The following is a 16,588-nucleotide window of genomic DNA, read 5'->3' on the forward strand; positions in this document are numbered from 1 at the left end:
CTCTTGCAGGGAGGGGCTCGGCCCAAGAGCGAGGCCGCAGCTCCCTGCCGAGAGGCGCGCAGAAGCTCGCCGGGACCGGCGCAGGACCCCGCAGAGCGCGCCCAGAGCTCCCGGCCGCCCGCCCGCCTCCCCGAGGCCTCGCAGTGCGGCGCGCAGGCCCAGTCAGGCCGAGGCGGGGCCTGCCGCTTCCACGGCAGCAGCTCGGCCGCCCGCGCTCCGCCCCGAGCCCCGCTCGGCAGGCAGCGGGCCGGGAGGCGCCGGGGTCCAGCCGAAGTCGCTGCGGCGGTCTCGCCGGAGGGATGGGGCTGGAGCCGCTGTTCCAGGCCTGGAGCTACTTCAGGCGGAGGAAGTTCCGGCAGTGCTCAGATCTCTGCTCGCAGCTGCTGGAGAGACCGCCTGGCGAGCAGGTAGCAGGGGCTGGGCCGGGAGGCCGGGCGCGCCGGCTGGCCGGGGCGGGAGGCGGTGGTGTCGGTCGACAGCGGGCCGCATCCCCGCTTCCTCAGCGGCTTGGCCGCCCGACAGGGCGAGCACCACAGGACTCTCTCTCTACCTGTTACAGCCGCCGGAGAGGCCCGGTGTGACCCCCCCGTTAGCGGGCCGGGGAGGGCTGGGCCGCGCCGTGCTCCGCGAGGAGGAGGGCCGGGCAGCGCCTTCTCACTAAGCTCCCTAAATTTCCCCTGAAACTGGAGGCGGTGAGTGCGGGGCTGCCGGCTCCTCCTCAGACACGCCCTGGTAGTAGCCCTCCCGCCCCAGCCCCAGCCAAGTAAGGAGAGGGGAGTAGTGCAACAGGTACCGTGTACCGCTGGGAATGAAACCGTGACAGTAGTGCGGTCCCAGGACTCCCCACAACAAGAATTTTTACTCAAGATTTTGCCGGAGTTAAAGGAAGAAAAGCCAAGACTGAAAATCAGGTCTGCTAAAGGACGTTACTGTTGATTTTACACAGATGTTCAGATATCATAGTTGCTGTATGGACTAAACCTCATAAGGTTAAGAGACACCCATTTTAGCTCAGCTTACGTACGAGCATTATCATGGGACAGAAGGCGTTTCCATTCCTCTCTTTGCTCTTTCTCCATCTGCAAAGTCTCTGGAAATGTTGGGCATGTGTTGTTCAATACCTACATATTTTGTCACCCTTCTGTAAGAAGGAAGGATCTCAGAATGTTGTTTCTGGATTAATATTTGTATGCATGTAAACATTTTTACTGCCATATTTGGAAAACAGTAATTGAATGGACTTCATCATAAATACTTTACAGTAAATTAATAAGCCTCTTAAAGCATCCTATAGCTACATATTTTAAGAATCTTGAAGACAGTTCTTTTTATCACAAAGGAAATGTCTTTAAGGAAAGCTGCACAGTCACACAATTGTGTAAATGTAAAGCACAGTAATTGTTTAAACTGGTTTAGGATAGATATTTAAAAGATGCTTTTATTTATGTTAAATACTGTAAGGCACCAACAGGGAGCCATCAGCAGAAAAATTTTTAGCGAAGACATTCCAAGAAAATTGGTCCTGAACACTCAATGGGATTGAGTATTAGTTCTGTGCAAGTCCCATATCATTTATGTGTATTTACATTATTAGGTCTTGATACATATATTCTTTGTATATGGAAGTACAGCACTTGATTCGTGATAGAAACTCTTGAGGCAGTACAGATAATAACAGTAAATAAGAGTCATAAAGATCGTAGTGCTTCTGTTGCTATTCATTTATAAATTTTTAAATTAGTAAAACATTTTCCAATCTATGATCTCAACATAGAAATATAAAGACAACTGCATTTCTACTGTGTGCTGAAGCTCAAGTATAAAATTGTTTTGTTACACCTGGCAACTCCAGACTTTTGCTGGGCTGTTTCCAGTAGCAGTGGGGAACTTGTTGAACACATCTGCAACTGACAGAAGTGGGGTAAGGAATAGAAGGTGTACAAGGCTGGGAAAAATGTTTAGAAGGAAAGTAACAAAACAGCAATGAGAGGATGTATATCCCATTTGGTTTTCCTTCTTTCTTCCAAATATTGATTACACATGCTGCAAACATTTAAGTATATAAATTAAATTGTTTTCTTAGACAAAGCTACACATTCTCCTTAGAGAACCAGGACCTTACATACCAGCAATATGAGAGTTTTTCCAAATACTATATAAAGTTGGGACAAACAGTTAATCACTTAATTTAATCTTTGAAATGATTACACCAGCCTGTAAGCTTCATCTTCTGTAAGAATGGAAGAGTGAAAACATTTAAGATAATTATGCTTTGAGAAACAGTGGAGGATAGGGATACGAATGGTGTCTATACTACATCAAATCGCAAGCTCTTAGAAGAGGTCCTATACGAAGTCTCTGAATTTTAAGATCAAGTTTCATCAGTGTTTTGAAAAGACTTCCGGGTCATGGTTGCCTGCAAAGGACTGAACTTTATAACTTCAGTATGTTCGTTTCAGAACTATATTCCTGTTCACAGTTTTATGTGAAAAAGGTACCTTCAGCAGCAGCATATTTCAAACCTACCTGAAAGTTTAGATGGAAGAGAAATGTCTTTGCTTTCTGTAGAGGCAAACTTGAAATACGGTTAGTTTGGCTCTTGCCCCATATAATCTTCTTGAGGAATCATTATTAAGAGCTCTTTTTAAGCAGGAATGAATGACTTCTAAAAATATTCAAAAATATATCTACTTTAGCTTGGAAGACATCAGTCTTCCTCTTTAACATTTTAAAAGTGCATGGAATGATGTTTCAGTCTTTCTCTGAAAAGAGATTTCATAGAGCAATGTTCGAGTAAAGCACATCGCAAGTTTGCAGACACCAGCAAGTGGATTTTACTCTGTATAAGTACTTCATGTAAGTAGAGTAACAGTCCAGAGACTTTTTAAAAAATAAAATAAATGGAGAGGTGGTTATTAAGTGGCAATTCAGCATGTTTCTTCAAGAAGGATCATGGAGTATACAGTACTTCATGGTGTATGATGTGATGGCTACACAGCTTCCTTCCATCATTCCTCTCTGTAAGTCCAAAGAGCACAGCTCCCAACAGGAGAAGATGTAGCATTATTTATACTACCTGTTTATTTCGGTACAGCAGGTTGGAGAAACCAGAATATCGGTTAAATAACTTTCAAGAGTGCAACTTGAACGAAACTTAAACCACCTCAACATACAAAATCTTACACTTGAAATCTCTTCAAGTAGAACATTTTCTAATTATCTAGTTAAAATACAGCTTTAACATTCATGGCAGACTTTACATGGAATGGCATTTCTCTTCTTCAGTCAACTGTGCTCATGATGTTTTAGATTTTACACTTTTTATTGTAATCAACACAAAATCTTAGTATTTACTGGTTATCTGTCCAAGTAAGCCTGTATTTTATTATTCTGCTTCTCATTTGTAAAGCCTTGCAGGTCTTTTCCTTAGCTATGTTGTTGCACTTTCAGCTCATTACTTTCTAACACTTGCTGCTTTCAGGTACCAATCCAGCATGTTTGCCCTCCTAGACTTCAGGCATAGAGTAAAGGAATAGTAACGTGCCTCAAGAATGTGTTTTATATGTAGTTGAAACCTTACAAACTATTTTGAACCTACTTAATACAACAGAATGAAAAAGCAGATAATGTTTATGTATTGCAGCATGTATACTTTGCATTTAAGAGAACAGTTATTTTTATAAAACCTTTGAAAGGTACTAAACTCCAAAGGTGAACACTGAGGTAATTAGAACTCAAATAAGTGACATATGTTACTTAATTCTCCTGGCTTGCCTAGTCTAATACTATTTTACATTATTCTGTATTTATTCTGATGGTAGCATATCAGTTAAGTTGCTGTAGTTGTGAATACTAGAAAAGTGATCTAAGATGACTTTTTTTTTTAAGTTAATTAAGAATCCAAAACCATTCTCAGGCAGATTGGCTGTTGATTCCTGAAGTCCGTGTTACTTTTGAAGGTGGCATGTTAATGAAATCAGTAGCTCCTAAATATTTTGATCGAACTTCATTTCTGTCGTCTTCAGCCACCTACCAGAAAATGATGCTGTCTTCCATCTGTGTGAATTACATTAGTAGTATTTTAGTATAACCTGGAGGAATATCTAAAATTAAGTATGTATCATTTTTGGTGCCTAACCCAATATGTGTGGTTTATTATGCTTAAAAAACACATCGCAATTCTAAAACATTTAATGGTCAAACCCTTAATGGGAGCACTTCTGCAAATCAGGCCCAAGATATGTCATGTTGGACACTAGGAAGGCAGACAGACAAATGACAACACTTAGGGAAAGTTTGGATTAAGGGAGCTGCTGTGCAGCACAAGGGAATACTCAACTGCTGTAATCACCGTGCCATCTGTTCTCATTCTCTTGTCCCATATTCTGCTAAGCGTATGCTTCCCAACCTCTGCAACCAGGGAAAGAATGATCTTACAAGAACAGGAGCCTCGGTCACTGTTCAGGGAGTCACTTCTTTGAACAGCATGCATTAGGATATGATACAAACCAAGCCACAGGAGATGGTATCCTTTAAAGGGGTGCTCAAGAATGGTTGAGTTAAACTGTGACTGTTACAGGTCAAAACTTTTTCATGCTCAGACACTTAGCCTTCTCCCTTCTAAGACATGTAATGTAACAATAAGTAAGTAAAGGAAGAGACCAACAGTGCATACTCTGAGAGTGTTTTTATGCCTGAAAGAGATGACCTTGCTTGTCTGAAAGCTTGTCCGTTTTTCCCAGCTGTCAGCTGGACTGCTATATGGTAGCACCACTCCTGCTCCACTGTATCCGTAACACTGTCACAAAACTATGGGCAGCTGAAATCAGCTTTCTACAATAGCCTTAGAAGTAGGCATTTTTGCCAGTCACACTTATAAATGTAATAAGAAATTTTCTTGACCAGTACATCTTGACATATCTCTTAATTTACCGCTCCCTGTACATATAGCTTAATATTCAGAATATGTTTTCATCACAAGTATAATGATGTTTAAGAAGTTCTCCTTTAAGAACATGGTAAAAGATGATTTGAAGGTCTCAAAAATAAGTTTACTGATGATCCAATCAATAGTTACATGTACATGCATTTAGAAGTTATCTTAATTGGTGTAGAACTCTCTTTGAACATTGTCGCCAGATGCAGTAAGCGCTAGGAGGTTTTTAAGGTATGGTGTTGACCTTTTAGCCAACTGGGCATGGATCAGGAATTTTTTTATGTAGCAGTATCAAATGCTATGCCATTATAAACTTGAATTCTTAAAGAACACATCAATGAAATCAAAACATTTTAAAATCAATTACATTTTCCTGAAGAGTTCTTAATGAATAAAATGTCCTGAACATTTTGATAGAAGAATAATTAGCTGCTACTGAGTTAGATTTTATGGAAGCCTGAAATATTTTTTTCTAGAAAGCGTCCTGTGCATTTCTTCATTTAAGAATTAGGGAAATAAAATTTATTTATGGAATTTACTTCTATGCTGACAATCTTATCTCAGGATAGATAAAAGCTATATTTTCTATGACTAGCATTTGGGCATACAAACACATAAAGCACTGATGTTCAGTATAATTATTTCCTATTGTAAGCAAACAGGCATTGTCTTCTATGTTTGTAGTAATAGCGTGACCTAGAGGAAATACAATCCAGGGCTGTCTCTGTTGATCATCCTGATTAGTTACCTAATCTGATTACTCTTTGTGTTCCATATGTCAGATTCAAGGCAATAACCAGCACCAATGTATGAGGTCTGCTGTAGTTCAACAATAAAAAAAAAAATGCCTAATGTAATTAATAGACATACAGTGGATGTCCTGCCTTTAACTTGATTAATGGTTTACTATGAGGATTTGCTTTTGTTCATTCGTCCTTTCTTCTCCCACAGTGAACTTTCAGCTACTATTACTTGTGTACTGGTTTTTGTAAGGTCATAATAAAGTTATCACGGATATGTTTATGTACATGGAACTTGATTTGAAAAAGCATCTTCAACTGAAATCAGTTATTGGTTCAAGAGACTGTAATTATTAAGTACTTAACTAAAATGTAGTTACTGCAAATCTGCTTTCATTGTGTAAAACATTGATTTGCTCCATAATGTGTGTAAGTTGAGATAATATAATAAAATGGAAATTTGGATATATGTGTCACAGAGAAAATGTTTGTGCAAAATGAGGTGGTCACAGAGTATAATTCCATTTTTTGTTGTTCTTTTTATTGTGTGGCATTTACATTCCTCAAATTCTATTTCCTCTCTTTTCAGGAGCCTGATTCTGAATACACCGTGTTTCAGGTAAAATTCTTTTCATAAATACAATTATTAGATACAGTCATTAGGAAGAATTTCTGATACACTGAATAATACTTGTTTTGTTGTTAAATCCTTAATGGCTTAAATTTGTTTTTCATCATTGGTAAGGCAGTACATTTGATAAGGGGTATTTTAAATAGGCAGGTTTTATATTTGATAGAAGTTTATTTCTCTCATATATTTCCTATAGGTTTATTCAGCAGTTCAGTAGCTTAGTGCCTTCTAAAAGTTAAATTGAATCTGTCTTGAACTGAATGACCTTCATCTGCTGACAAGATTAGGAAAAAGTCAATGTGTATTTCATAGACAGGACAATGTTTACGCTCTTACGGCTCACTTTCATGTTTCATTTAATGCAGCGTAATGGTGGGCTGCTACCCATGCCCTTCCTGCTCCTACAGCTCATTCTCACTGCTTACCTTGTGTAGAGTCTGGTAGTCTTGAAGCTGCATGATGATGCTTTGCATAAGTGATGGAAGACTGAGAGTAATTGATTAGTTTTCACTCTGTCCACATTAGCACTAGATTACTGCAATGGGAAGAATAGTAATGTGCAGGTGGTGGCATCTTTTTGCTCCAGCCCACAGTCAGAAGAGATTAAATGTAATGTGAAATTGCATCTTTAAATACAGCTCAATAACATATTTTACAAGTCTCCGATTACATTCCAATGAAGTCATGCAAGTTGTTTGCATACAAAATGGTTTCAGTGAAATACTGCCAGATACCTTCTTGACTTTAAAGATTATACTTCACAAGGTAGTTGTTGCATTCTGGGGTTTTCATTGTGTATGGAATAAAATTTATGATAATGGAAAGGATTACTGGAGAATGAAACCTCTTAGAAATGTGCGTTACCAGATTCAGAAAATACATTTAGCTTTAGATTTTAAGCTTATCTTTTTTTTTTAATTTGGTTCTTGGACTTTTCAGGAACAAAAGGAAGATACTTGATTTGATGACAAACCAGTTCTCAGGAACTAAGTGAAAAACACTGTCACTTTTCTTTCTGGAGTCTAGACTTAGTAAATACTATATCACATTTCTGTACTCTAGGGTACTTAAGATATTGCTTCCCTCTTTAATTACTATTTGTTATTGTAAAGTTCTGTTCGATTGAGTTAAGCAAGCTAAATCTGTTATTATGTTGTGAATATGTGGGTTGTCTGAAATGAGCTGTCCCTTTCTTGTTCCTACTCTTTAAGTGCCCATTTCATAAAAATGCAAGTTGTCTTCATAAATGCCAGACATGTTGCTTGTCACAAAACAAAATTATCAATCCAGCAAAGAGAGAGCAGATAATATAAATGGAATCTGAGGCAACAGTTTGAGTGGACAAACTTGTGCTAAGTTGAGGTGTAAATAATAGTCATGTGGTTACTCAGAAATGTGTGCATTTATTTTTATGGCTTTTTGTGATTATAAATGAGCCTTCCTCTCACTGTTGGCAGTGTGGTTCTTCCAGTTTTGTGCTGCTGTTACTCATTTTAATTGAAGTTTTTCAGCTGAAGTTCTTCTGCATTAGTTTCAGATTAAAACCTTACAGGTTTTCACTGAGTGAAAAATCTGTGCATTGTACTATAGTAAATTACTAAAACTGTGTACTTCCTTATGAACAGAATTGTTAAAATTTTTCTTGATAACTAAAAACTGCAACACAGAAAGTAGGCTTCATACAAGGATAAAGTAGCTATAGGTAATACCAGGACTACTGGTACAAATTCTTTATAGAAAGTCAGCAAAAGTTGAAATTACTGAGCTGTTAAGAAAATCCTTGAACCTTGCATGAGTTTTAAGTCTCATGTGATAAAAGACACCTTTACTTTATGAACGAAAAAAAAATGAAAATTTGTTGGGGAGGGTCTGTGTAAACAGAGAAGTGTACATCTCTCAGGTTTTCTTTTAAAAAGTAAGTCAATAGCCATATGCCGTAGTTCTAATGAATAAGTAGCAAATTTTTAATGAATGAAAAGGGTGTCAGAACTTTCATTTAATTCTTTGGAAAAAAAGATCTTTTTCCTACATCTCCCTTTGTATTTGTGTGTCAGAATACATTTCTAATTCCTTTTCCCACACCTTCATTTTTCAGATATTCAGAATAACTGTGTGCATGCATAGAAATGATACTTCTGTTTCATATGGGTCTTGTAACTAGTAGTTAGGAATTTTGATTGTCGTCTTGTCTCCCAAGGTAAAGGTCATCTTTCTATAGTTTAAGTAATGAATTCGACATTTTTCTCTCTCTTGCTGTTTTGATCAGGAGTCCTGTAACAAACATTGCTGCAGGCAATACTCTAGTCTACAGACTGATGTTTAATTAAGGAATAATATGCAATATTTGAATTTTTTGTTGGCTGTGAAGCCTCAGACTAGGAGCTTAAGGCTGGAACAACAGTCTAAGGGATCTATTTTTTATGACAGATATTTGTCCAGTAATGACAAAGAGACATGTTGCTTTTAAAAACACATTATTTCATGTTTGTTATTGGAAAAATCACAATGATATACTTACGTCTATGTTAAGAACTGGCCCCAGTTTTAGCAATTAGTGTAGAGAAGTTGCTACTTTCAATTCCCAGGAAAAGATCGTTACTGTGGGCAGCTTCTCTTCTCTTCTCTTTACTAGGAAATTAGCCTGTGTTTGGCTATACTGAGAGCTCTAATTTCAGCATATTCCCAATATAGACATGTTTGTCTTCAGACATATGTCTTTGAAAAAAGCAGAGTACCGTCAAGGTGTTAAAAATTCAACAAGCTAAATACTTCTATAGAATAATGAAAAACAGTTAAGGGTGTTGAACATCTAACTGCAAATCTCAATGCTAATTAAAGGTTGTCACCCTACTACATAAGAAGAAACTAAAAGATAATAAAGCAGATCTGGATTATGTCTGTCTGGCCTAGATTCAAATCATCCTGCCCTGTTCCTTTCTTTTCATACTTGAACAAAGGTTTCTAATTGTGGTTGAACTGGCTGGCTAAATCCCTCCTTTACTTCTGCTTGGAAGAAAGCACTTTTAAAAAGGAGAATTAAATATCTCAACGTTTTTAGATATACTTTCTTTTTGATAGACAGCTATAAAGTTGCATAGAAATATGAGGGAAGCGTAGAGGGAAGGGATGGTCTGAGACATGATGAATGAGAAGTGTCCCATTAAATGATTACTTAAATTATTAAATAAGCCTGAGGTCCAGATCTTCTCCTACCTCTTATTTAAAGAACAAATGTTTCCATTTGTTTGACCTTTAGTTCTATTAAGGTAGCATCAGTCTGTTTCTATTTTGAAATGTCTCCTTAGCAAATATTAAACATGCTTTTCCACCAAATTGCTGTACCCTGTGTCAGGAGAGAAACAAATCTAATTGTTCTGGCAGTGATTTTTACTCTGGAAAATTTATGATGATCTGTTCAATATCTGAAGGAAGGTCGGGATTGGTCTTGTGGCTCCCTTTATCATGCCAGATCTATGAGTACATTACAGGCATATTAAGTTACCAGAGTGGTTGGATCTGCACTTACTTTGTTGGTACTTCTGTATGGCTGTCACTGGTTTTTCTTTTCCCCATTGATTTGGTGTCTCTGTGGTCTACACAAAGCTTGTCACATAGGCTAGAATTATGCTTGCGTTTCCACACTGCTCATACAATCCTCCAAGACATTTAATGTAGTAATTTGTCAGTTCATTTCACTAACATGTACTCCAATAATCTCTCAATCTGAGATGCTTAATCTATACATTTACACATTTTCTACAGCTGATGCTTTGAACAAAGGGATTTTAGATTATCTTTCTAAAGACTGTCCCTTGTGGATAGTAATGTACTGTACCTTTAACTGCTGGTTAAAAGGTTTTCCTTGTTTCTCTACAGATGCCTGGGAAGGGCATTACTTTGCATTACAGCAGTTTACTTACCTTCCTCTCCTATCCCAATTTAAATAAGGTGTCTGTCAGTGGTGGGTTTTGAATGGCTCTGGTGGCTGGGGATTTCTTCAAAAGCACAAGGTCTCAGAGAGTTGCCTGTGACCTAAATTAGTCATAACTTTTCATGAGGCATGAAATTCTGTCCTCCAAACTCAGTGACCATAACTATTCCACTCCAAAAGAGTTGTCTAAAGTCTTGGTCCCCTTTCCACCTCCATCAGGCAACTGATGGATATACCCAGCTGTTTAAGTCAATACCTTATTCAAGCCTATTAAAACTGTGAAGGGAAGAATAATAAAAAAATGGCAAAATTGCTGATTAGATTATTTACTTGGTGTCTTGAAGATATTTTACTTTTTACTTTGTCCTTATTCAGGCTGCCTGGAGCTTGAAAACACGAGCTTTGACAGAAATGGTATACGTGGATGAAATTGATATGGATCAAGAAGGAATCGCAGAGATGATGCTAGATGAAAACGCCATTGCTCAAGTTGCACGTAAGAACGATTTTCACTTAAATACATTGAAGCAACAAGAGCTCTTTTGGTCAGGATTGTCATCTAGCGTAAAATAGTACATACTGAGGTGACCTGATATGTCTTTTAGCTATTGCTACAAGAAGAGTTTTAGATTGTTTTATGGTTGCCTGGCAACGTTGAGATACCCCGCATGATCTTGATGTAGTACCCCCCCTGTCAGACGGGGGTTCAGACAAGTAGTGTTTTGTCAGCTTTCCCTCTACATCTCTGTACTCACTAGCTCTTTTCCATCAGTGCAATGATTTCTTTTACTCCTTTCTGGCTTCTTTAGGCACTGTGGGAAACTAGAGAAAAATATATGCCCTTGATGGACTGTGAATCTTGTCCATATGCCTGTACTGTAGGCAACAGTCTGGCCAAATCTGACATCACCTTTTTGTAATATTTCCCGCAAACATTTTCTGAACTGATTTTCTCTCTTCGGCTTTTCTCTACTTTTTCGTCTCTTCTTTCCCAGGGCAGTTCTTCAGCCCTGTCGTTGTTTCTTGTATGCAGCTCTTTTCACCTTCGTCAGTTCCCTTTTAAGTGGGCAGTAATTAGTAGTCTTCCACTACTTTTTGGCATTATTTGTATTTTTCTCTGTTTCTTTAGTACAGTCCACATGGGAATTTTTATGCATCTTATTAGATGTGGCTCTCAACCACCTACCATGTCAAGGAATTCAAGGGAAGAACTGGATGTAGGCCAGAACTAACATTTGAAGCATTAAAAGCTTTTCTCATTTGGATAGAAGTAGGCAATTGCATATCTATCTGATTACATTTTTAAAATTGTCATTACATGCTTGGTCACATATAAACAGTCAAGCAGTACTCAAGTTGTGTTTATACATTATGATAATCTAATTACATGTATCTCTCTTAAAACAGCATAATAATATAATTTAGACTTTGATTTTATGCCCCTTGTGGTAGAGACCATCTGCCAAGAAAAATCATTTGATGAGTATTATTGAGAAATAAGGCGTTCTGGAAAAATACATTCATACTATATTTAAACTGAAAAAAGGTGACTTTCTGGATAGTGTGTCACAGATGTCAAAGCCAAAGAAAATCACTATGGTACTGTAGCCTGCACTCCTGAATCATTGAGATAAGACTTTGCTATTTGTGCTTCAAATCCACTAGATGTGCCTGAGCTAGTATGTAGTTTTTCAGAAAGTATAAGAACTTTCCACAGAGCAAGAACCCCCTGCAGTCTTTAGTAAATTATTAAATTTGCTAGCTTTTATCAGTGTATGCCATATCTTTAGTGGGAATTATCAACTATAGCTCCAGCTGTTGCTTCTTTGTGTACATTTTAAGCCTGATAAGAAGTCTTTATTTTCACAGGTATATTTCTAAAGTAAATAGTTAAAACAATCATTAAGTCATCCAGTGATCTTTTCTTTGATAAGCTAAACAATCTTCTCATTCTGACGTATATCTTTTAATTTTTGAGTTGAGTCTTAAAACTCTCTTCTTCACTCTTTCCAATTAATCTGCATGCTTTTTCAGTTGTAATCACCAAACCAGACAACAGTCCACTGACACATAGAAAATACATTTCTCTTCTACAGCTTGATTTTACTTTATTTATACATCTGAAGTGTTTTTCTGTTACACTTTTATAAAAAAGGTAAGCACAGATATCACTAGGGAGGGTGCAAAGAGGACAGAGCCAGTCTTTGCAATGGTGCCCATTGACAGGACCAGAGGCAATGGGCACAAACTGAAACACAGAAGGTTCTGTCTGAACATCAGGAAACACTTTTTTTACTATGAGGGTGACTGAGCACTGGCATGGGTTGCCCAGGGAGGTTGTAGAGTCTCCCTCCTTAGAGATATTCAGAAACCGTCTAGACAGGGTCCTGGACAGCTGGCTTTAGGTGGCCCTGCTTGAGCCTGGTTGGACCAGATGACCTCCAGAGGTCCTTTCCAACCTCAACCATTCTGTGATTTTGTGATCACTTCCACTTTTACACATGATTTAATAAAAATGGGTGCTTGCTGACTGTGGGCTTTTTCTTTTGCTGTTAAAGTGTGTTAGCCATAGTTGGTCTTGACTCAGGGTCTTCTACTGCGGCAAATCTTCCAGGATATCCTCCCCCACTATAATTATAGCTTACAAACTTAAAAATGCGTAGTCATACCTCCCATATTACAACTGCTTTTGTCTGTACTTCACTTACTAAGCAGTTCAAATCCTTTTGCATCAGTTACATGTCCATTTCAATTTTGCATCTGTCCTTATCTTATTTTCCAGATTAAACTATCCTAATAATGATTTTGCTCTCAGTCTTGCGTTATTAAAAATTACTAAATTGTATAGGGTCCACTGGAAACAACTACTTTTCTATGGTTCCTCTTCACACATATATAATGAAATCTGTCTTCCACCAGTTTTTAAATTTTTATAATTTTGCTGTGTTAATTTTCCATCTGTCTTGTTTATTAATAAAGATGTCCTATAGCATCATTTTACAGAAAATTCCCAGTATGTTACCTTTGGACTCTTAACACCATCAATTGTATCAGCTAAGGTTGTAATCTTGTTTAAAAGTGTTACCTTGACAACATAGTTTTCAGAAACTCATACTAATTGGCATTGTGGATAATCACAGCTATTTTATTAACTAGGGAGTTAAAGGAGTCATCTGCAGTCATCACTAACTGCTGAAGTTACGCTCTTAAATTCTGTCGCTGTTAGTGGCCACATGCACTGCTGTGGCGTCTTGATGCCTATTCATAGCTAGTTCAGTTGGGATTCTCAAAGTAAGGACTGAGTTGCCTAGGTGAGATGAAGGGAACTAAATCCTGTAAGCATTCTCCCAGTCTGTTGCCTACCAAAAGCAGAAAACAATCGTAGTTATTAAAAAACATGTCTGGAAAAGGGATTTTAATGCCCTACATTTTTTATATTATTGCGATAGTTAAAAAAAAAGGCTCAGCAAGTGGAAGACTAGTTCATTGTCTGCTAGCCTGAAAAGTTGAAAGCCACTTTCTCCATTTCTCAGAAGAGTGCCCTAGCTATCATGTTAGAAACTCTGCCGGGTGGACTGTCCACCCTTTCTGTTGTGGAGTAAAAAATTCAAGATTCGCAGGACTATAAAGAGCAAGTAGGCAACAGAGATGCTAAGTGCGGCCAGCCACAAGAGAGAGAATCCTGAGTTTTGATCCATATTTTAACATCACTTACATCGTTAGTTGGTTTTACCAAGGAGATCATGGTTAATATCTTTTTTGTATTATTTAACTTTAAATACAGCTGTAGCCAAGTGGCTACTATAATATTGGAGTCAGGGGTGCTTGGTATCAGCATGGATTAAAAAAGTTAGAAGGTATTTAGATTGAGTTAGAAGTTATCAATTTGGACATGTCTACTAAACTTGCTTAAACAATGGACTGGTAGTATCTCAGAGGTAATTACAACTTGAGGGCGGGAGAGAGAGAAGACTGAAAAAGGGCAAACTTGGGGTTTATCTTGGGGAAAAAAAGAAGGAAGGAAACTACCTATTTTTTTAACTTCAGTTCTTGGAGACATTTGGAATAAAAGCAGTTCACAAGTATCTAGGAAGTAAGTAGATGAGTAACAGTGATTTGTCAAGGACTGGCTGTGTCAACTTAAATCTCACTTCTTTCTGTACATGGTAACAAGTAGTGAACAGACCAGAAGGTATAGATGTCATATCTTGCTTTTAACCAAGTTTTTAAAACCTTCTCTTAGACGTTCACTTAGGAGGTTAGAAAAACTGACTATAATCAAATATCAGTGAAGGTGATGGAAAATCTACATGCAGAAACTAGTAATTCTTAATGATCCACTGCCAAAACAGAAATATGTGAAAAGGGGGACCCTTCATCTGTTCACCTGGGCTCAAGCCAATTCACTATTTTCATTGATGACCTTTGGATATGGACGAGTTTGAACTTTACTGTGTCCTAAATTGTTGGTGGGTCTAATGACATGAGATACCATTCTCCGTCTGCCCTGTAGCTGAAGGTTTTGGTTTACTTACTCAAGTCTGGGTGCTATTTTAGTCCCAGATAGAAAATATAACGTTTCAAATAAGCATGATCTCGTTGTTCCAGTAACCTTTCATACTTCAGTGCTATCTGTTGCTCCTAAGATGTTCTTGGGAATTGTTGTGGGTTAACCCTGGTAGGCAGCTAAGCCCCACACAGCTGCTCACTCGATCCCCCCAAGTGGGATGGGGGAGAGAATGGGAATGATCAAAGTGAGAAAACCATGTTCATAGCGGCAGGTTTCTTGCAATAGTCTGACAATTTATCGGTAGCACAGTGCAATATTTGTTTTTTGTCTTCTTTGTCTAGTGCTATGTCCCCTTAGTTTGAACAAAGAAATTTCCAGTTTATTGTAAGACACAATCATTTTTTTAAAGTCCCCTAGACAAGCATGTAGTATCTCAATGTGAAGTGAGAAATGCTCTTACTTTTTAGGACCAGGAACATCTTTGAAACTCCCTGGAACTAGCCAAGGTGGAGGCCCCAGCCCAGCCGTTAGGTATGTGATTGTTTATTTTTTAAAAATGTGACTAGTTACAAATGAGCAAATCCTAAATTTAACTTCTGAAAATGAAATGCTTCAGATATAAGTGTTTAAATTCTCTATCGATAAATACCATCAACATAAGGATAACGTGCTTAACATCTTCAGGCCAGTAACCCAATCAGGAAGACCTATTACAGGATTTGTGAGACCCAGCACGCAAAGTGGACGGCCAAGTACTATGGAACAGGCTATAAAAACACCTCGAACAGCTCTCACGGCTCGTCCAATTACTAGTGCTTCTGGGAGATATGTCAGGCTAGGAACGGTGAGTTGTTTGTTTTCGGAATGATGGCTTTCTTGGTCATAGTATCTGGTACAATGACATTGTAGTTGACTTAAAAGCTGCATCTAAACTCAAGTTTGGAGGAGGTGAGCATTTTTAATTTTTTGCTGAAATTGTTTTCAAAGTAGAGTTTGAAAATGTTACTTCTTGTTAGTTTGCTAATCTGTTTATATAAAAAATATACATAAATTGACAAGTTCATAAAAATTCACATAAATTCCAAATTCACAAGTTCTGTGAGTCTCATTCACTGAAGGCCATGAAAAGACTATGACATGATTTCACCATAAGTATGTTGAAACTTTCTCCAAGTTTTGCTGTTTACTACAAAACAATTACTAATCTCTCAGTGTCTGTCACTTCAGAAGGAAAATAAACTATACTAGTTTTATCCTGTTCTATTGGCAAAATGAATAAACTGCAACTAGCACAAATATGTAATAGAGATTGACATCACAATAATGGCAAAATGTGGTATCTTCTCACTATCTCAGGTTTGAACTGATCTTCCTAAATCTTTCTTGAAGATTTTTTTGTTATGTATCCCAACTACCTTCAGTCCACCTAGCAGTTAGTCCAAGCTACATGCTTAGGCACATTATGGAAATAGTGGAGAGAGGGAAGAAAAAGGTAGTTCCGGAAGGTAATTCATGCAGCCTCTTTCAGGGACTGTATGGGAGTAGGACAAATTCCTGGCTTTCAGAAAAGATGAAATTCAGTAAGAAGAGTCTGTACTGCACAGTAGAGCAATGCATCTACAAATGCTTTGTTTGGGTTTTTTGTTTTTTTGTATACTGCTAATATTTTGAAAATTTTCAGGAAAAGTGTAGGGGATCTTCCCACTTAAAAACTTCTTTCTCCCCTTCAGGCTTCAATGCTAACAAATCCAGATGGCCCTTTCATAAATCTGTCTCGACTGAATTTAGCAAAATATGCTCAAAAACCCAAACTGGCAAAGGTATGTAACTATTTTGATTA

The 16,588-nt window shown here is 38.0% G+C and overlaps 1 protein-coding gene across 2 annotated transcripts in view; it reads left to right on the top strand.

Annotated features, from left to right (window-relative positions):
- The first annotated feature begins 243 nt into the window (after nt 1-243).
- TTC8 (tetratricopeptide repeat domain 8) overlaps nt 244-16,588 on the top strand; it is a 47,510-nt gene continuing 31,165 nt past the window's right edge. The window contains exons 1-6 of one of the 2 annotated variants that reach the window (XM_076345252.1): nt 244-407; nt 6,266-6,295; nt 10,614-10,734; nt 15,216-15,279; nt 15,433-15,592; nt 16,479-16,568. In XM_076345252.1, coding sequence (XP_076201367.1) covers nt 300-407; nt 6,266-6,295; nt 10,614-10,734; nt 15,216-15,279; nt 15,433-15,592; nt 16,479-16,568 — 573 coding nt within the window. In that variant the 5' untranslated portion in view covers nt 244-299. Of the gene's footprint in view, nt 408-6,265; nt 6,296-10,613; nt 10,735-15,215; nt 15,280-15,432; nt 15,593-16,478; nt 16,569-16,588 lie in introns of those variants that run through there. The other variant, XM_076345253.1, reaches the window with a different exon arrangement.

The sequence above is a fragment of the Aptenodytes patagonicus genome, chromosome 7 (genome assembly GCF_965638725.1).
Source record: "Aptenodytes patagonicus chromosome 7, bAptPat1.pri.cur, whole genome shotgun sequence".
Classification (NCBI taxonomy): Eukaryota; Metazoa; Chordata; class Aves; order Sphenisciformes; family Spheniscidae; genus Aptenodytes; species Aptenodytes patagonicus.